This window comes from Arvicanthis niloticus, chromosome 9 (assembly GCF_011762505.2).
Source record: "Arvicanthis niloticus isolate mArvNil1 chromosome 9, mArvNil1.pat.X, whole genome shotgun sequence".
Classification (NCBI taxonomy): domain Eukaryota; kingdom Metazoa; phylum Chordata; class Mammalia; order Rodentia; family Muridae; genus Arvicanthis; species Arvicanthis niloticus.
In genome coordinates, this window is record NC_047666.1 from 51,638,569 (window position 1) to 51,660,029 (window position 21,461).

The 21,461-nt window shown below is 46.1% G+C and overlaps 1 protein-coding gene and 1 pseudogene across 3 annotated transcripts; both read right to left on the minus strand.

Moving 5' to 3' along the window:
- Window positions 1-2,019: 2,019 nt before the first annotated feature.
- Cidec (cell death inducing DFFA like effector c) lies at window positions 2,020-14,940 on the minus strand. 3 transcript variants are annotated; one of them, XM_034511865.2, is made up of 6 exons: window positions 14,843-14,940; window positions 13,511-13,588; window positions 12,147-12,300; window positions 7,485-7,643; window positions 7,212-7,402; window positions 2,020-3,067 (listed from the first exon to the last, which is right to left on the minus strand). In XM_034511865.2, exons 2-6 carry the CDS (start codon window positions 13,561-13,563, stop codon window positions 2,905-2,907), a joined length of 720 nt encoding a protein of 239 aa, XP_034367756.1. In that variant the 5' UTR covers window positions 13,564-13,588; window positions 14,843-14,940; the 3' UTR covers window positions 2,020-2,904. The 3 variants fall into 3 exon arrangements, with proteins under 3 accessions (XP_034367756.1, XP_076796376.1, XP_034367755.1); XM_076940261.1 differs by lacking the exon at window positions 14,843-14,940 and adding an exon at window positions 14,433-14,701; XM_034511864.2 differs by lacking the exon at window positions 14,843-14,940 and adding an exon at window positions 13,804-13,954.
- A 5,043-nt stretch (window positions 14,941-19,983) lies between these two features.
- Window positions 19,984-20,436, minus strand: LOC117715727 (MICOS complex subunit Mic26 pseudogene; annotated as a pseudogene).
- Between the last annotated feature and the right edge of the window lie 1,025 nt (window positions 20,437-21,461).

Below are 21,461 nucleotides of genomic sequence, written 5' to 3' on the forward strand. Positions count from 1 at the left end.
TAGTTAACAATAAAATATAGACCGGGTCTTTAATTCCAGTATCGGTCTATATAAAGTGAATGTATAACCCTGTCTCAAAAAAATAGTAACAATTACAGCACATAAGAAAAACAAAGAGTGAAATAGAAATAATAATAACATAACAAAATAAAAAGCAAGTATCTTTTTTTTTCTAAAGCAGTGGGGTGTGGTGGCACATACCTTTAATCCCACAACTTGAGGCAAAAGCAAGAAGATCTGTCACCAAGCACTCGACCCAGGTGTGGCCTTCCAAGTTCAGCTGTGAGAAAGTTAACCTTCAAATTCATATTAACGGTATTTGAAGACCAATGTAATTAGTAAGATGAGAGAATGTGAAGGGGGTGCTCCCCGTAATGACATTAGCTTTCTGGGGAGGAGAGGAGAGAAAAGAGAACCTCTCCCTCAGTGTGGACCAGCTTCCTCCATGTTAGAGTGCATCAAAAAAGGCCCCTACATATGCTAAGGAGATGCTGGCTCCATGCTCTTGGACTCTGCAGCCTCTAGAACCATGACCCAGACAAACGTGTGTGTGTGTGTGTGTGTGTGTGTGTGTGTGTGTGTGTTTGTTTTATTTTTATTTACATGTGTGTGTGTCTGTGTAAGTGTATGCCACATATATACAGGTGCCCTAGAAGACCAAAAAAAAGGACATCAAATCCTTCAGCTGGTGCTCTGGGCAGTTGTGAGCTTCCTGTGGCACTGAGAGTGGAACTGAGCAGCAAGTGTTCTCAACAACTGAGCCACGTCCCCAGCCCCACGGAGATGAGCATATCATCAACTTTCAGAGTTGTTTGTCTTCCTTCAGTGCTGCTGATGGATCTCGGGCCCCACAGTTGCTAGGCAAACACTCTATGACGGAGCGAGCTATAGACTGGGTGCAGGTGTTTGATTATAGCAACAGAAGACAGATGGAACGGGTTGTGACGGTGAGGACATGCCAGCTGAGCATGGACAGGAGCTGTGGGCCAGCCGACATAGGCAGTGACAAACCACCCTGTAGGTGGACCGGGACCTTTCAAACGGAATGTGTGAAATGGATCAAAATACAACGGTCAGGAATCAAAGAAGGGTTTGATCCACCTGACAAGCAAATTTCATTTGCAAACAGACACATATGTGGATTCCATGATCTGCCCAAATAGCAAGTGTGGCAGGCTTCAAAAACCAACTACAGATTCTTATCCTAACATACATTTTATTTATTTATTTATTTATTTATTTATTTATTTCATGGGTTGCATCTCACAATGCCAAACCTTATGTATTAAAAAGGAGTCGAGCCGGGCAGTGGTGGCGCACGCCTTTAATCCCAGCACTTGGGAGGCAGAGGCAGGCGGATTTCTGAGTTCGAGGCCAACCTGGTCTACCGAGTGAGTTCCAGGACAGCCAGGGCTACACAGAGAAACCCTGTCTCGAAAAACCAAAAAAAAAAAAAAAAAAAAGAGTCGGGCTGGGGTTGTAGCCCAGTTGGTAGAGCCTTTGCCTGGCATGCTGGCAACCCTGCCTGCAGTCCACAGTGCCACACGAGTTGGCTGTGGTGGTTCACACCTGTATGCTAGCATTTAGGAGGTGGAAGCAAGAGGGTCAGAAGTTCAAGGTTGTTCACTGCAGAACAACTGTGAAGGCAGGCTGGGCTATGTGAGACTGTATCTAAAAGAACAAACAGGGCCGAAGGTGAGGCTCAGCACATAAAAGCTATGCAAGTCTACCAGCCTGAGTTCAATCCCTGGAACACACAGTGGACAAAGTTGTCTTCTGACTTCCGTGCCTGCACCATGGTACTGGCATACCAGTGCTCACGTGCACACACGCGCGCGCGCGCACACACACACACACACAGACATGCACACACACATGCGGGCATACACACACACACACACACACACACACACACACACACACAAACACACCAATAATGATAAATGCTATCTCCTGCAAATGTCTCCTATACATCTTAGCAATTGGTTCCACACAAAGACCACAGGCCAAGACGAGGTATCAGCATAAATTCTTTACTGCAGACTCTAATACCATTCATTCATTAGTGGAAAATGAGAACAAGAGAGGCAGTTGTGTGACTTTCCCTGGAGAGCATGAACTATGTTCATTCAGCCCAGGAAGGGCACCAATGACAGGCAAAGTCACGAATCCATCCAAGTCCAGCTTGGTGAGTCTATTAGCTTATTGGGTTACTTACAGGAGGAGCCTAGTTGATGCAGAATCATCTGCATTCCCTAAAAGTCCCTCCCTGGCACAGGTGAGGACCCCCAAAATCTGCATCACTGGCATCCTGGTCTTAGTTAACCTTTATCTCTAACATCCTCAAACACACCTCATGATTGTGCACAGCTGGGGGCTAGGGGAGAGTAATCAGAATCCCAGGTGAGAGGACCCCCGAGGCTCCCCTCCTTTCCTTCTACTACAGAGTCCTAACCGCTCTGGTACCATAACCATAGACATAGCTGGCGCTGTGGCACGTTCGTTTTTCTTGCCTTGACTGGGGCCAAGGTATGATGGAGGTCACCATAGCAATGTCTGCTGCAGGATGAGCGTGGGCAGCCAGGACAGGGGGGAGCATCAGAGAGGGAGTGGCACGGGGGATGGCACATGGGGACACAGGGGCAGACTTTGTGCTTGCGAGGGGCAAGTGTTGGTCCTCTAAGCTACCTGAGACAGAAAGGAAGGAACTGGGCCAGGCCAGGAAGTCCTCCTGTGAGCAGCCCACCCCAGGGCTCCAGCCTTTCCTGCAATTTCCTTGGTGCTGTGCTGTGAGAGGTGCAGGCAGGAGAGTTCTCCCGATGCCAGGCTTGTGCGTGCTGCTGGCAGAGCGCAGGGTCCCCAGGCACAGCCGTGGCTGAGGAAGGCCTCTGAGGACCTGGTTCTTCATTGCAGCATCTTCAGACAGGCAGGGAGGAGGGAGGTTTTGGCCTTGGAAGGTGGCTCTTCTTCCTCAGTGGCATCCAGGAACTGCTGCATGTAACTGGAGGTGCCGAGCAGCATGTGGCCTGTGGCCTGCATGCTGAAGAGGGCCCAGCGGAGCATTTCCCTGGGAGACAGCAAAGGCATTCAGATCAGACGCAAAGAATACCCAGTCTGTCTCCCCAAAGACTTTCTCCATTTTTCTATGCTGGCTTGAAGCAAAGTGACTTCAAGTTAGCTTTCTTTCTTCCTTCCTTCCTTCCTTCCTTCCTTCCTTCCTTCCTTCCTTCCTCCCTTCCTTCCTCCCTTCCTTCCTTTTTCTTTTCCTTTTTCTTTTTTGAGATATAGTCTCACACTGTAGCTAAGGCTAGCTACAAACTTATTATGTAGCCCAGACTGGCTTTGAACTCACAGTAATCCTCCTGCCTCAGCCTCTTAAATGCTGTAACAACTATGTGCCATCACATAAACCTAACTTTTTGGGGTTTGTTTTGTTTTTTGATTTGGCTTTTTTTTTTAAGATAAAGATTTGGAAATATAGTTTAGTTAGCCTTAGAGTCAATAATCTTCCTGCCTTGGCCTCCCAAGTGCTAGCTTTACAGACATTCCTCACTATACAGGGCTTAAGTTAGCTTTCCTGTCCAGGAAAATCTAAGCATTATGGCAGCAGGATGATGGAAGCACTTTCTAGTACAGACAGGAAGTGGGGCCAGGCTCACAACTCTCCTCCCTCACACAGCCCCACCCCTCCTCGTGTGCAAGCTTTTCAGGACTCTGCTTTTCCCTGTGCTTAACGTGAGTTCTCAAAACAAAGCCTTTTCTTTTTCTTTTCTCTTCTCTTCTTTTTTGAGGCAGGGTTTATCAGTGTAGCCTTGGCTCTCCCTCTATAGAGCAGGCTGGCCTTGAACCCAAGGCATGTGCCACCACACCAGGCTTTTTATTTTCTTGTGATAGTGTGTGTGTGTGTGTGTGTGTGTGTGTGTGTGTGTGTGTGTGTGGTGCTGGAGATGAAACCCAAGACTTTACTCAAGAGAAAGCAGCTAACCCGCCATAGAGCTATTTCCTGGGCCCTGTGTGCTTTAAACCACTCTGGACCAGCCAGATTAACTTACACAACACGTTCTGCCCTTTGTGACACTATGTCCTAGACGTTGTAGTCTTTCCAGGTCACTTTTCAGAATATGCTAGCCTCGAGGCTCCGGTGCCTAATATTACCATATACTAAGACTAGAACTTGAACCAGACAGGGCTGAGCACTAAGTCGCACTGGTTTGTGTGTCTGTTTTTAAAACTATTTTATCTAAGGACTAGTGATGTAGCTACTTTAGTGGAGGGCTTGCCTTTCACGCATTAAGCCCTGACTTTGAACCCAACACCTCAATGACCCAGTGTGGAAATGCAGGGCTGTAAACTGAAGGCTCCAACACTACTGAGGTAGAAGCAGGTGGGTCAGAAGTTCAAAATGATCCTTGGCTACCTAGCAAGAGTGAGGCCAGCCTGGGCTACATGGGACCCTGACTCACAGGGGGTGGGGGAAAGCTTTAAACTGCTCTGGTTCTGAGCCCAGCTTCTTGACATGTAAAAATGGGGTTATGAGTGTGAGATCAGCATGTGGTCTGGTGTGTAGGAGACAGGAAGTGTGGCTGAGAGCAGCTGTCTGAACACAAGTTCTTCCACAGATGTTTCCGAGGTGGGGTGAGGGCCACTACTAGCTGGTCTGAAGAGCAATAAGGAAGAAAAAACACAGGAAGAATAAATACTCCTGTCTAGTGTTAAACTTGTCTTCTCAGGGCCGTCAAGGGGGCTCTATGAGTAAAGGTCTTGTGACTGCCAACCACAAGATCCGAGTTCTACCTCAGGGACCCTCATGGTGGAAGAGGAGGACCACCTCCCAAAAGCCGACCTCTGAAGGCTACACTCAGCCATATGGAAGTTCTGGGCCACTGAGCTCAGACACACACACACACAAACAAACAAACAAATAAATAAATAAATAAAATTAACATAATTTTTTAGAGAGAGAGATTGCCTATCTTATGCCATGGTAGTCATGTACTCATACACATACAGATATAGCCATTAAATAAATAAATGTTTTTAAATTAACCTTCACTCACTATGTGGATTTATGTTCTTGGTTGGGTTCAAGGTGAGTAGAAATACACTTAGAACCATGAGCAGCTCACATAGTGCATTTTAGGGGCTAGAGTGTTGGTTTGATGTTAAAAGCATAGACTGCTACTGCAGAGAATTCATGTTAGGCTCCCAGCACCCGTGACTGGAGGCTCACAGCCACCTATAGCACCAGCTCCAGGGCCCCAGACACCTGTGGTCTCGGCATGTGTCTGTATTCACACACACACTCTTTTACAGACACATAAACGTATCAAATATAAAATATTTGCTGGGCAGTGATGGTGCATGCCTTTAATCCTAGCACTCAGGAGGTAGAGGCAGGTAGATCTCTGAGTTCAAGCCCAACCTGATCTGTAGAGTGAGTTTCAGGATATACAGAGCTACACAGAGAAACCCTGTCTTGAGAAAGAAAAAAAATAAAAATATTGAAAATATATATTAGGGTTAGAAATATAATTTAGTGGCATTGTGCTTGTCTGGCATATATAAAACCCTGAGTTCAATCCCCAGCACTGAGGTATGTGTGTGTTCATGCATGTATGTGTGTGACTTTTTTCAGTACTAGGAAACTGGACATAGTGCCTCGGGGACTCACTCTACCATTGAACTATATATAGCCTCTGCTTTCTTCTTTCTTATTTTGAGACAACATCTTACTAAGTTGCCCATGTTAGAATTCACTCTATAGTCTGGGCAAACCTCTAACCTGCTATCCTCCTGGCTCACTGTTCTGAGTTGCTGGCATTATAGGCCTGTGCCCCAAGATCGGACTTTACATAAGTTTTAATGCAGTGCCTTCAAAGTTATTTCTCAAACTGGAGAACTGGGACTTTGAATATAGCCAGCCAGTCTTTAAAAGGAGTGAAAATCTGGCATATTCTACAAAGGAGTGAACCTTAGAAACAGAATTCTTGTGGGAAAAGTCAGCCGTGAAAAGACAAGCACTGTTTGTTCCTGTATCTATGAGGTATCTAGGCTAGATCAACAGAGGAACAGTAAGTAGAATAAAGGTTAGCAAGGTCTCGGGAGAGCATTCAGGACTATTATTTACTGTGCACAGCTTCTGCTGCCTGGTGCCAAGGTTCTGGAAAGGAAGACAGGCTTGCACAAATGTTCAGTTACTTCATGCTTCTGGGTGATATGCTTAAAGTGGCCGTAACAGAAAATTTTTGGATGTGCAGATTTTCACAATTTTTTTTTTTTTTTTTTTTTTTTTTTTTTTTTTTTTTTTTGAGATGAGTTCTCACTGTGTAGCCCTCGCTGACCTGGAATTTGATTTATAGACCAGGCTAGCCTAAAACTCACAGAAATTCACTTGATTCTGCCTCCTGAATGCTGGGATTAAAGGTGTGCACTACACCACTTGTCCGTTAGCAGTTTTATTTTAATCACTTTAATACCTCTAAGCTGACCACAGATCCGACTTTGCCTTTTGTGTGCATCTGAGTGCAGTGCCCATAGAGGCCAGAAGAGGGCAACAGATCACCTGGAGCTGCAGAAATGTGGCTATGATCGGTTGTGAGCTGGCTGACTTGAGTGCTGGGAACTATCTCTTAATGGCTGAGCCATCTCTCCACTGGTGTTTTGTTTTGTGGTGGTTTGGTTTGGTTTGGTTTGGTTTGGTTTGGTTTGGTTTGGTTTGGTTTGGTTTGGTTTGGTTTGGTTTTGAGGCAAAGTCTTATCTGGCCCAGGCTTCCCTTGAACTTCTGATCCTCTACTTCCAAAGTACTGGGATTATAGGTACATTTTCACTTTTAAAAATGATTAGCTGTGAAAATAGCTCAGGATATGAGTACATGCTTAGTACCTGTGAGGCCCTGGGCTCTACCCTCAGCACACACAAGAAAGTTCTTCAGTCAGCTACTATGGAAAAATGACTTTCCCTGGAGTGGGGTGGGCGTTGGGGGAGTGAGGGGAATGTACTTTGCTATACTAGAAAGAAACCTTAAAACTACCCCCCACCCCGCACACACCCTAATGCAAATCGAGTCACTTAGATCCCTGCACAGACGTGGCTGTCATTCTTTGTTAGCCCCAGTGTCAACCCAGCCCCTGAGAGAGTTTTGAGTAGACAGATCTGGCCTCTTGTCTTAGCGTTTCTCCCACCCAGTCCCTGTCTGTCCTAATCCACTCACTTCACAATACGCTTGGCCCTGTAGCAGTGCAGGTCGTAGGAAAGCGAGTATGTGTCATAAAGGGTCGCTTTCACGTTCAGGCAGCCAATGAAGTCCTGAGGGTTCAGCTTGTACAGGTCGAAGGTTACCCGGGCCACGTCGATCTTCTTAGTTGGCTTCTGGGAAAGGGCTAGCTGGGCTCTCTTCTTGCGCTGCAAGACAAGCCCATGTAAGCTCGCCTCTGGAACCCCTCCCAAGCTCTCCACATTCACCCCTGCCCCAGGAGGCCGTCACCTGTTCTGATGGGGACTTCCACTTTTGCCCCTTCTGCAGGACCATGAACACGGTATCTCTTGCTAGGGCTTGGAAGTATTCTTCTGTCTCCACGGTTGTGCCGTCTTCCTCCAGTACCAGGGAGAAGGGCTTGTCTTTAAGCTTCAAGATGTCCTGGGCCTGGAAATAGGTTAGTGACATTTCTGCCATCCCTATGGAGCCACCATGCTGAGGGGCAAAAACTTATGCCAAAGCACCCAGCTGCCCAAGAAAGATCAAGGGAGCTGGGTTTTACTAAGTTGCTTAGGTTGGCTTGGAACTCACCATGTAGCACAGGTAGGTACTGCCGTCTGTTTCTCTCCTCCTGCCCCAGCCTCTCATGTAACTTGGATTACAGGCCAGTCAAACTCTGATGTTGTTGTTCATTTCGTTTTGTTTTGTTTTTAAGACTATGTAGCCATGGCTGGCCTGGAACTTGCTATGTGGACCAGGTTGGCCTTGAACACACAGAGATCCAGCTGCCTCTGTCTCCCGAATGTTTGGGACTAAAGGCTGTATGCCACCATACCTCGCCAGCCAGTATGTAAAAATTTATTTTTAATTATGTGTATATGGATGTATATGGGTGGGTTTGTGCGTCCATATCACATGGCCTGAAGCTAGAGTTACAGGTGACCATAAGCTGCCCAGTGTGGGTGCTGGGAACTGAACCCGGGTCCCTTACATGAGCAGTGCATGCCCTTAACTACTGAGTACTAACATGTCCGGCCCCAAACTGCACTATTTAAAAGAATACAGTTTGACCAAGTATGATGGATGGTATACATGCATAATCCTAATAGTCAAAGGCAGAGACAGGGGGATTTCAGCAAGCTCAATGCTAGTTGGTCTGTACATAAAGATGAATGTTAACCACTACTGCATAGCAAGACTCTGTCTCTAGAAAAAAAAAAAGGGGGGGGGGGCGTGGGAGTGGAGAAGAAAGAAAGAAAGAAAATGTTTCCAATTCAGTGTTGACTTGAACTCTCCCTCTGGCTGGGTCTGTGGGAAATTTAATACCAATGATCTGTTATTATCATTTTATCCCACTAAAATAGGAATGTCTAGATCTCTTTTGGTATAAATAAAGTAGTAAATTTGAAGTATGAGGCAGAACTGTATATTTGCTTGATATTAAATACATTTTAGAAAACAGTTAATACTAAAAAAAAATGAAAAAATTAAAGTTAAAAAAATTGGTTGCCGGGCAGTGGTGGCACACGCCTTTAATCCCAGCACTTGGGAGGCAGAGGCAGGCGGATTTCTGAGTTCGAGGCCAGCCTGTGGTCTACAGAGTGAGTTCCAGGACAGCCAGAGCTACACAGAGAAACCCTGTCTCGGTAAAAAAAAAAAAAAAAAAAAAAAAAAAAAAATTGGTTAAAGGGCTGGAGAGATTGCTCAGTGGTTAAGAGCACTGTCTGCTCTTCCAGAGGTCCTGAGTTCGATTCTCAGCAACCACATGGTGGCACACAACCATCTGTAATGGGGTCTGACGGCATACAGGCATATATGTAGACAGAGCACCCGTGTATAAAATAAAGTCTTTTTAAAAAATAGAAAAATGGTTAAGAGACTGAGAAAGATAACACTACACAGAGAAGCCCAGCTGTACTACCCGACTCCAGTGGTCCAAGTAAATAAAATAAGACAAACTAAAAAATGGTATATACGCTTGTAAATATAATTCTCTTCTCATCTTCTTTCTTTCTGTGTTTATTTGTGAGGTGAGGAATTGAACTGAGGTTTTCTTTAGGAAAAGTATTCTCTCTACTGAGCTACATCCTCAGGTATCAACTTAAAAATATTTTTTTTAAAGATTTATTTTCTGTGTCACCACATGTATGCATGGGGTGACCTTGGAGGCCAGATGAGCGTGCCGGGTCCCCTGAAACTATGCCATGTCATGGGTGGGAATTGAACTTGTGTCCTACGAAAGAGCAGCCCTTGCTTTAAACCACTGAGCCATCTCTCTACCCCAACAACTTACTTGTAATGTTGTTTCTGCCAAAGCTATGGGGTATGAACTGGGGAAACAGGCCATTCAAAACTGAGGGGCAGGAAATAAAATAACTGTCTTGCCATCTTTAAGAGCTAGCTAGATGGCTCAGCAGGGAAGGGTGCTTGCAACGCAAACTTTAACATTTGAGTTCAATACTTGGAGCCCACGTTGAAAGGGGAAAACTGACTCCCAAAAGTTGCCCTCTGACCTCATACCCTATGGCACAGGCATGCAGTTACTCACACTTGACCATACACATGCATACTCTAACGATTTTAAATATAAAACTGTCCAGATTTTATATTTGGGGGACAATTGGCAATGCTGCAGTGGGGTCTCAAGATGGGCTTTGCTGATGTTACATTGTTTCCTCATTTGAGCTGATGAACATGCAGGAGAAAATCCTCTTGTATAGACAAGGGACGTATCCAAAAGTCACAGCAGCCGGTTGCTATTTATTTTCTAATGATCTAGCAAACGTTTTGTATGCTTCTTACAGATTTTTCTAGTTTGATTTGCTTCATATTAGTTTTTTAAAAAATCCTCCACAGCTCATTCTCTCTCTGTCTCGTCTCTCTCTCTTTGTGGTGTGTGTGTGTGTGTGTGTGTGTGTGTGTGTGTGTGTGTGGAGTGCCTGCTCAGCATAGACAAAGCCCTGGGTGATTTTCCCCAGCATCCCATAAACTAGGCAGTGAGTAGCACAGGCCTGTCACCCAGCACTCAGGAGGTAGAAGACAGCAGGATGAAAAGTCACACGTCAGCTACATAGTGACTTTGAGACCAACTTCATGGAATCTTATCTCAAACAAACAAACAAACAACAATGAAAATATCCTCTAGATGGGACTGGTGGCTTGTGCCTATAATCCTAGCACTTGGAAACTTGGTGTGAGAGGAATACTGGAAATTCCAGGCTAGCCTGGGCTACATACTGAGTTCCAAGGAAGCCTGAGCTAAAGACTGAAACCTGTCTAACTTCCTAAAGGCAAACCAAGGAACTAACTTAAATAACAAAATAGAACTTAAGTTCCAGTGAGAAGGTGCCTACAGCCAAGCTTGCTAACCGGAATTCAATCCCAGGACCCACAGGATGGAAAGAAAACCAACTCCCATGCTCCGATTTCTACCTGTGTCCTGTGACATGCGTGTGTTCATGTGTGCACATCCATATGCACACAAGTAGATAATCATTAAAAAAAATAGAAATTAAACCCCTCTAGTAACATGCAGAGAGCATTGCTGACTTAACCTTCCAGGCGATACTTTTTGTGATACCTTTGGAATGACACGGTTACTTGGCAACCACATCTCCGATGCTCTCCCCTCTACTCTGTCTACACCTTTGTGCTGTCAAACATGAATCAGAGTCCAGAGGGCTGACATCCTTCAAGCCCTGGCAGTAAGAGTCCCTTCTGACCTGTCTGTGTTACAGAGATACAGTCCTACTATGGTCCCCTGTGTCCCCTGGCAATGGAACCCTGACAGGGAGGTCTCAAATTCTACAACTCTAAGGCTTTCTTAAAGTACCCACTGAAAAGGAAAATCCCCAGCCTTAGCCATGACCCAGCCTCTGGGGGTAAGGAGTAGGGTTATAAAGTTATAAGAAAACCCTAATGATGGAAGAGGTCCCTGAGGCGCAAGGCAAAGAGTGAGCCAGTCCTTTTGATTCATCCACAGGTCTCATAGGAGCTGACAAATCTGCTCCTAGGAAGAGCAGAGTTAACTTGCATGAATGGGATGGAATCCTCGCCTGAAGGTTACGTCAGCTATGTCATGTTCTCTGCGTGCTAAATTGACTCTGACATCTGAAAACCTACTTTAAATGTTTGGCTTGTGTAGGGCAACTGGATCCTCAGATGCAAGGGTTCCAGCCCCATACAGCTGATACTAATGGGTCAGGGAGGCCTGAGGTGACACAACAGAAGCAAAATTAGAAGGGGCTGTAGGAGGGGCAGGGAGAAGAGTGATGGGAACATGGTCCTGCTCTCGGTACAGCCGGCTTCTTCTAGTACAGGAGCTGGTAGCCCTGGGTTTCCACTCATGGGGGAGTACTAATTTTCCAAACAAAGGCTTTCCTGGAAGTTCCAGCTTGGGAGACAGATGCAGGGAAAGTTGTGGGGACAGGTAGGAGATGCAGACCGAAAGCACTAAAATCCTGTTTTTTCAACTCTTGATACTTCCGGAAGTTTGTTTTTATGTTTTGTGTAGTTTTACTGTGTGTGAGTGAAAGAGATGTTGGGTGTGTGTGTGTGTGTTTGTGTGTGTGTGTGTCCCAAGTCCTGGGCTCTCAGACACGAGACACCACACCTGGCTCATTTTTCCAAGTATAAGAGGCACTTGGAAAAAGAACTGTGAGCCTTTTCATGAAGAAAATACCACCTACCTACTGTTAGCATGTAAGACAGCAATGCACTGTCCTTCCTCTGTCACTTGACCACGTCACCTCTCTGTCACACACACACACCTTTCCAGGCAGATTACCAACCCTTCAGTGCTGACACCAGAAAAGGACCCTTCTTAAGAAAACACACGTGCATGCGTGCACACACTTCCATCTCAGACCTGGAAGACTGAAGCAGCTGGCAGCATCAACTCTCAGCCAAGGCCTGGAGAGAGCCGATGCAGAGCACAGGCAGACCTCTTACCTTGTCCAGTAGATCCTCCAGGCTGTGAGCCATGATGCCTTTTCGAACCTTCCGATCTGCTGTGCTAACACGGCAGGGCCTTGCCCTGGGGGTCTCCTGGCTGGGCTTAGACACCAGCTGTTGGGTCACCACTGCAGTGCTCACTGCTACATGCCTGGGGGCATCAGTTTGAACATCAGATGACCTGCCTGCTGCCCACTCCTGCCTGCTGAGTGCACATCTGACCCTTCCTTCCCACCAATCACGGCCTCTCCAGGTGGCTTTCCCAAAGCCCATCTGAGGGTGTGTCTCCATTTTGGATGGACAGGAAAATTAGCTGGAATCTTGCTTATATCAGACTCACTTTAGTGGCTGTGAGTGGAGCCCAAGGGACTGTATGTCTAACAAGTCCCCAAACTGTGTCAAGTGTGGCTGGTTCTTAGACCAGCCACATTCCTCTGTGGACTACTCTGCTCTGTGGCCTTGTTCACCTCGATGTAAAGTGGGGTGAGATGGGGGGAGGGGTTGGGAAACCTGCAGCGTATTTTTGGACTCTCAGATACACAGGGTAGAAAGAAAGGAGCAGAGAGAATGTGAGTCTGGGATTTTTCGGGTTCAAGTTCAAAGTTTGTCCCTGCTACAGACTTGCTAGGTGACAGGTAATAGACTGCTCCACCAGTGACTCAGTTTCCCCATCTATTGACTTGACATATCAGTCCCCACTTCCCAGAGTAGGCACGAGGCTCCTGGGAGATCAGGAATGAAGACACCCAGTGCAGAGGCTGGTCCTCTCTACTCCAGATGTGACAGGAGCCGTGATGGTGACAGAGAAGAGTGAAACCTGGTCACTCGTCCAGACTGCAGGCTCGGGCACTGCCCTAGGCAGCTCAGGGCTGAACCAGATCTGTCGGCGCTTATGGTGAGATTTTTTTTTTTTGCTTGTTTTGTTTTAATGGATTCTTTGATTGCTTGTCTGTTTTTGAGATAGTATCTCACCATGTAGCTCTGGTTGACCTAGAACTATCTGTGCATACCAGACTGTCCTCAGATTCACCAAGATCTACTTGTGTCTGCTTCCCAAGTGCCAAGTTTCAAAGTATGTGCCACCATGCCTGGCCATATCCATGTTTCAACTACACACCCACATGACTCTTTTTTTTTTTTGAGACAGGGTATCCTATGTAGCCCTGGCTAACCTGGAGCTGTAGATCAAGCTGGCCTTGAACTCACAAAGATCTTTTTGCCTCTGCCTCCTGAATGCTGGGATAAAAGCATACACCACTACAGCCAGCCCCAAAATGGCTTTTATACCCCTTAAAAGTTTGAGAAGTTCTAACTGATGGCTCCCAGGCTCCCCCTTCCTTTCTATTCTTGACTCTCCTCACCTGGACAGCGACCTGGGGTACAGAAGGCTGAGAGACTTCATAGCGTAGTCCATCCTTGTCAGTTGGATTGCGTTGGACCTGGAACCAAGGCAGAAGCTTATTTGGTTAGCAGGAAGGGAGGGGTCCTTTCTCTTTTCCTTTGACCTAATGCGTCCCAACCCCCACACAGCAACCCTCTGCCCCAGTCTCTCATCTGACCACCCATTTCCCCCAATCCATAGCAACCACGACTGAGCCAGCGTCTACCACCCCCATCTACTCCACAGCTGCTCTCCAACCACAGCCCCACTCACTCCATTGTTTCTCCAACCCAAGCTCTGGTCACACTGAGCAGAGAAGCTGAACTCAGGACTGAAGAGGCCCTCACTGACTTGTCCCTGTCTCAGGGGACAGAGTCCACTTCACGCTGGCAGGAGGTGAGTCACACCTCCTCGTGCTGTGAGGGACCTGAAAGTCACCTACAGTCCAGAAACTCCACAGGCAGCCAGACGGTGGAGCCTGCTTTGCTCCATGAGCCCTTGAGCAATAGAGCTCTCCAAAGTCACCTACAGTCCAGAAACTCCACAGGCAGCCAGACGGTGGAGCCTGCTTTGCTCCATGAGCCCTTGAGCAATAGAGCTCTCCTGAGGTTTAGCGCTGGCCAAGAGAACCTTTGTACTGAAGACCATCTAGGTTTGTGCTCTCCAATACCATAGCTGCTACCCACACTGAGCCCTTGGGCCCATGCCTAACGTGACAAAGGAGCTGACTCTGCACTTCTATTGAGCCTAAACTAATTTAGGTAACTACTCTGATTTGTAATACAGAGCATCACAGCTCTGATGGGGCAGTGCTCAGCTCGCTGCCTGGTTTTCCCCTGTAGTGCTGTTCTCTGGTTCTTGTCTGCCTGGGCTGCAAGCTCCTGCGCAGCCAGTCTCTTTACCTGTGATGCAGCTTGTATCACACTCAGAGCTCCACACAGACCACCTAGAAGTCCCAGGTTCCCTGCTGCCACCTCAGGAAAGCCTTTCCTGATGACTTGCAGAAGGACCCTCCATTCTGCCCGTCCCCTGTCTGTGTCTCTGAAGTTCCTGTGTCCTTGCTGTCTCTGTTTTCAGCCCTTAGCACAAGGAGCAGGGCTGAACCCAGGAGCGGGCATGGGGCAGGACTGCAACCTCAGCCATGTCAAAGCACTCTTGGCTTCTGATAAGGTAGGTTCTCCTCGGGTCAGCCCTACAGAGACCCCTCACCCCAACCCAATACTACCCAAGCACACTTATTCCCACCCTGTCCCTCCAACACAGCAATCCCCCACACACTTCCCTTTAGTAGCCAAATACCCCAGCCCCTCACCTCCCCCTCACTTCCCAGCCTCCCGGCAATACCGCGTGGCCAGGCACAGCCCAGGCCTCCGTCCATTATATTTCCAGTTCCTGGGAAGCCACTCCCCTGGCCCTCAGCCCCAGCTGGGGAAAAGAGCCTGGGGAGTGAGTTCGAAACTCCCCCCTAGGGATTTCAAGTCAGACAGACTTCCAGAAAGCCCTGAAATGGGGAAGAAGGCATGTTTCGAAAGCTTCAGAAGAGGTACTGCCCATGGTACTAGGCAAGAGGGCACAGATAGCAACAGATGTGGCTATTGGTCTGAGTTCCGCCCACACACAGGCTCTCTCTGCTCACATGAGTGCCGTCTGTGAGCCTGGTGTTCTCTCCTCTGTATAAGGAGTCATGTTCATGTTGAAGTCAGGGCTGTCATCTCGACATTCGGTAGACTGCGGCATGAGGAGAGCCATGAGTTGAAAACTATCTCATGCTATAGACTTGGCCCTGTCTCACAACCAAAAGCACACACGATAAACACACCTGCAACCTAGGTGCTCAATGGATAAAAGTGATTGTTATTGACAATATGCTGTATGCAATAAATAAAATCAGAGATTAGGACAAGGTGAAATGTGTAATATCAAAATAAAAATATCTTGCTAAGAGAGGTAGCTCATGCCTGGAACCTACAATCCCAGCACTTGGGAAGTCAAGACAGCATGACTGCAGTGAATGAAGCTAGCCTTGGCTATAGGAAGTTTGTAGACCAGCCTGAGCCTTGACAACCTGGCTCAAGAAAGAGGGTGGAAAAAAAAAGCACAAAACTTGGATATAGTAAAATATAGGACTCAAGAGACAGAGGCAGGAAGATAATCTCCAAGTCAAGACAAGTCTGAGCTATGAAGTCTCAAAATAAAAGTGTATGAAATCTGTAATTGTTCATTACAGACACTATAACTAAGAAAAATAAAAGTTAGGCCAGCAAGATGACCCATTGAGAAAGGGTACTTGCTGCCAAACCTGACAATCTTGATTTGATTCCCAGGACCCACACAGTGGTAAAAGAGAACTGACTACCATAGGTTGTCCTTACACGAACACACACACACACACACACACACACACACACACACACACATGCACGCACGCGCGCACGCTAAAAATATGTCTATATCAAAACCTCTAGAAAAACATTTACATTATTCCAGGGGTTGGAGAGCTGTCTCAGTGGTCAAGAGCACTGGCCACCTCCACAGAGGACCCAGCTTCTAATACCAACACTTATATGACAACTCACAATTGTTTGTAACTCTAGTTCCAGGGGACTTTGTGGACACTGCATACATATGGTGCAAAACACTATACACCAGAATGCTGGGACTAAAGGTGTGTGCCACCAAACCTGGCTTAGATGAGTACTTTATAAATGCCTAACACATTTATAGGCACAGCTAGTTGGGAAGCTGATTCAAACCTTAAAGCGGCAACATGAAGACAGAGATGCACAGCCTTTCTCTGTCCTGTCCGGTGGGGACTCACTGGCTCTCAGCATAAGCATTATTTAGAGCCAAGCCAATCCCTGGAAGAGGCAACATTCATTCACTGAGCACTTACAGTGTGTCAGTCTAGGGGCTGATAATCCATCAGAAAGCAAGACAGCCTTAGCCCACACCTGGAGGAGCTGGACTGGAGAACAGGAGCAAACCAGGCATGATGATGTACACCTCTCTGTCACCTGAGCCTCCAAAGGCTGATGCACAAAGTGTAAGGCCAGCCTGGGCCACACAGTGAGAGATCTTACCTCAAAAAAAATTTTTTTGTTTATTTATTTTTTGTTTCATTGTTGTTTCTTTCTTTGTTTTCTAATAATCATGTTCCGAGAAGAAAACAAAAAACCCAAACAATGTAGTTGGCGTGGTGTCTTAGGCCTGGGATCCCAGCACTCGGGAGGCAGAGGCAAGCTGACTGCTTTGAGTTTAAGGTCCCTCCTGGACTACATAAGGAGTTGCAGGCCAGCATGGATTATAGAGTAAGACCTTGTCTTAGTTCAGGTCTTACTGCTGTGAACAGACACCATGACCAAGGCAACTTGTATAAGGACAACATTTAATTGGGACTGCCTTACATGTTCAGAGGGTCAGTCCATTATCAACAAAGCGAAAACATGGCCGTGTCCAGGCAGGCATGATGCAGGAGGAGTTGAGAGTTCTACAGCTAGGAGAAGACTGGCTTCCGGGCAGCTAGGATGAGGGTCTTAAAGCCCATACCCACAGTGACACATTTCTTCCAATAAGGCCACACCCCCTAATAATGCCACTCCCTGGGCCAAGCATATTCAAACCACCACAGACCTTGACTTTCTAAACAGTATGAGGGCCACCAAAATAGCTCTGTAGGTACTTACAAATTCAATGAACTCAACCATTGGGACCTACATTACGGAAAGAACTTACTTTCGAGAGTCACCTTCTGACCTTCCCATAAGCCCCGGGTGTATATGTAACACATATTAAATGAATTAGTATAAAAGATAAAAATTAAGAAAGCCCACAAACAAACAACAACAAATCCAATGTGGTAGGACAACACAAGTCTGGAGAACTGAATGGTCTGTGGACCCAGAGAGGGGAGAAGAGCTGTACCCCAACAGGTGAGAAGACAATTGACTGTCCTGGGGAGAGTGGGGGAGATGATACCATTAGAGCATGAAGGAAGCCATGTAGGCCTGTTATTCCCTCACTCGGGAGGTAGTAAAGGCAGGAGAATCAGGAGTTCAAGATCATCTCATCACAGAAAGTGAGTTCTGGGCTAGCCTGGATTACATGAGACCCTGTCTCAAAAAAAAAAAAAAAAAAAAAAAAAAAAAAAAAAAGGAAGAGAAGAGATGTGGTGCAATAGATTTGAAATTGGAACATGAATAGCTCAACCCTCAGACAGACAGCAGAGCCAGGAGAAAGTCCAAGTGAGGCAGTTCTACAAGGAAGTTCTAGGCAAAGGGTCAGGCCCCTCCCTTCCACATTCACGCCCCAAACATTCATTAAACATTCCATGTGTACTTGGTGTCTCTTGATACATGGGCCAGAGGCTGACTCAAGGAACTGGCACACTAAGTCTATCACAGGATGCACAGAGGGTTAAAGAGAAAAAAGCAGGAAACCAGACTTCCTGCAATAGACCACCAGCCCGAGGGGATTCGTGCGAGTGCTTTAGGTGAAGACCCTTTGGGTCTCATTGACATTAATCTCTCAATAACTACCCCTTGAATGTTTACACACCATCAGGCATGCTGAGACATAGGGACACAGGTCTCAGCTCTGATCCCTGCCTTTGGAACTCACATAGGGGAGGGAAAGCACCAAGTGCACCATGGGAAGATCTCTCAAGACACTTTAGGATAGAGAAGCACCGTGGCTGGAACTCGGCTGAAGGGGCAGATGTGTAATATAAACTTGAAAGGGGCTGTTAATCCCAATGCCCAGAAGGCAGTGGCAGGCAGATCTCTGAGAGTTCAGGCCTAACCTGATCTACAGAGTGAGTCCCAGGGTTGTGTAGAGAGACCCTGTAGCTCTACAAGAAAGAAAGAGAGAGAGAGAGAGAGAGAGAGAGAGAGAGAGAGAGAGAGAGAGAGAGAAGAAATGAAAGAAAAGTAAGAATAAGAAGAGAGGTGGGAGAAGGAGAGGGAGAGAGAAGGCTTCACAGAGGCTAGGAGACAGCTCACAGATAGAGTAGGGTTGTTTTGCAGAGGACCTCGGTTTGGTTCCAGAACCCACCTAGTGGTTCACAACTGTCTGTAACTCCAGTTCCACTGGATCTGATGCCCTCTTCTGTCCTCTTTGGACACCAGGCATCCACATGGGTGCACATGTGTATATATACAAGCAAAACATTTATAAAATAATAAATCGTATCTTAAAAGCTTGATACATTCAACTGTTCTTCACTGGGCCAGAGAGGTGGGTCAGCGATTGCTGCTCTTCCAGAGAACTGGAGTCAGGTTCTCAGCACCAACTGAAGGCAACGCATGACCACTTGTGATCCCAGCTCCAACCTCTTCTTGGGCTTCCACAGACACCCACACACATGCATACACATGCACACATGTACACTCACACATGTATATTATTTATGCCAGCTTTGTGATATTATGAGCAAAATCAAAACCCAAAGAAGCCAGGTACAGTGACACATGCCTTAGTCCCAATATTTGGGAGGCTAAAGACAGTCAAACCAGGAAGTGAGGCCAACTTGGAGAGCATCAAGAGACCCTAGCTCTCCCCAACCTCCCTTTCCTCTCGCTCCCTCTTCCCCAATCTATATATGTTCAGAAAACAAACAACACAATAGAAATATGAAGAATGAATAGAAACACAGACCAAAGAAGTACAAATTGTCATTGAACATATGAAATGGTAATATCACAGAAGTAGAACTGCAATTTTAAACCATGTATGTGAGCCCCCTGCAAATACAGGGCTGAAGAGGTGTCTCAATGTTTAACGGCACCTGCTGTTCTTGCAAAGGGCCCAGGCTGCTTTATTTTGTTGAGACAGGGTCTCACTATGTAGCTCTTGCAGTACTAGAATTCACTATGTAGACCAGGCTAGCCCTGCATGTATGTCTGTGCATCAAATGCATGCCTGATGTCAGAAGAGGAGGCCAGAAGAGGGCATTGACTCCACTGAATTGGAGTTATCGATGGTGTGAACTGTCATGATGGGAATAGGTACTTGGGTTGTCTGCAAAAACAGCTAATGCTCTTAACTGCTGAGACATCTTGCCTAGCTCCGGATACTTGTTTTTTAAGAAATTTGCTTTTTGTTTTGCATTAATAAATGTTGGAAACATTGGAAAAATAGTGAGAAACTCCATCCTTACTATTTCTTCCTGTAGCTTCTCAGCAATATTTTATTTTATTATTTTATAATTTGTTTGAATCCGGATTTTAATTATGTACATAAATAATGATATAAGAAAGAGGAGTTCTAAGGCCTGTCTGTTATTTTCATGGAAGAATTGCAGAGTGGTTGGCTTGTACTATGTCATCGCCCAAAATATTAAAAAAAAACTTAGTGTTGTTTTTTCTGAAGAAGAAAGCTAACTTATTATAGCCAATGCTGACTCTGTCCTTTGTCTAAAGAAATGTTGATTTGCCATCTGGAGTTTCCAATGTTTACCTATAATTGATTAAAATGGGCAGAACATGGAGATTTATATCTATTTCCAGATAAATTCTTCACATTTCCTGGCTTCTGAAATTCTTCCTTCCACAAATCTTCAACGACTATGCACCAAACCAGCAAAACCAATAACACTGAGTCTTGGGGGAAAATCCAGGAGGCATTTCTGGAGACATTCATAGTTGTCTAATCCCCACTGGATGAAGGGTTCCACCTTGGGTTTGAGTTTGGGAGATGTTTCCTGACACCAACTTGTATATGGCTTCCAATGATGTTATTTAGAGTTGTGAGATAGTTTCTTCAAGTTGAGTCCTTGGTCCCATCCTTACATTTAGATCCACCCCCAGGAGCTGAGTAAACTGAAAACTCATTGATCTTCATGTAATTTTTGTGAGGTGAATCCTTTTGGGGTGCTGCATAGACTCTGAAGGTGAGCAGGCTCAGGCTGGCTGGCCCCCAGATCCCTGGATTACCCCAGCATGTTGCTGGCAGCCACAGCTCTGGCAGGGTCCCTCAGCTGTGTTTTAACTCAAATATCTTTCCACTGGATTACTTCTTGCTTTTGCTACTGAAGTAGACTTCATCTTTATCCTCTCCAGCCTAGTCTCTATACAGCAACTAGATATGTGCAGGTAGGTAGGTAGGTAGGTAGGTAGGTAGGTAGGTAGGTATGGATGGAGGGAGGGAGGGAGGGAGGGAAGGAGGGAGATAGATAGATAGATAGATAGATAGATAGATGGATAGATAGATAGATAGAAATCTCACTGTATTGCCTAGGCTGACCTCAAACTCATACTTCAGCTTCCCAAGTGCTGTGATCACAGGCATACAACTATTTGTTTGCCTTTAAAATATTAATTAAAAAATCTTGTGTGTAGGCTGGGAGATGGCTCAGTGGTTAAGAGCACTGCTCTTCCAGAGGTCCCAAGTTCAATTCCCAGCAACCACATGGTGTCTCACAACCATCTGTAATGGGGTCTGATGCCCTCTTCTGGTGTGTGTCTGAAGAGTGCGACAGGGTACTCACATACATAAAAATAAATGAATCTTTTGTTTTGTTTTTGTTTTTCAAGACAGGGTTTCTCTGTATATCCCTGGCTGTCCTGGAACTCACTCTGTAGACCAGGATGGCCTTGAGCTCAGAAATCTGCCTGCCTCTGCCTCCCAAGTGCTGGGATTAAAGGTGTGCACCACCACTATCCGCCAAAATAAATAAATCTTTAAAAAAAAAAATCTTGTGTGTGTGGGTATTTTGCCTTCGTGTAGGTCTGTGTACCATATGTATGCAGTGCCCACTTAAGCCAGAAGAGGGTGTCAGATACTCTGGAACTGGAGTTTCAGTCAGTTGTAAGCTGTGGGTGTTAGGAGCCAAACCCCAAAAGGTTGAAGAGATGGATCAGTGGTTAAGAGCACTTGTTCTTGAAAAGGACCTGCATTGGATTTCCAGAGCCTGCATGATAGCTCACAACAAGAGC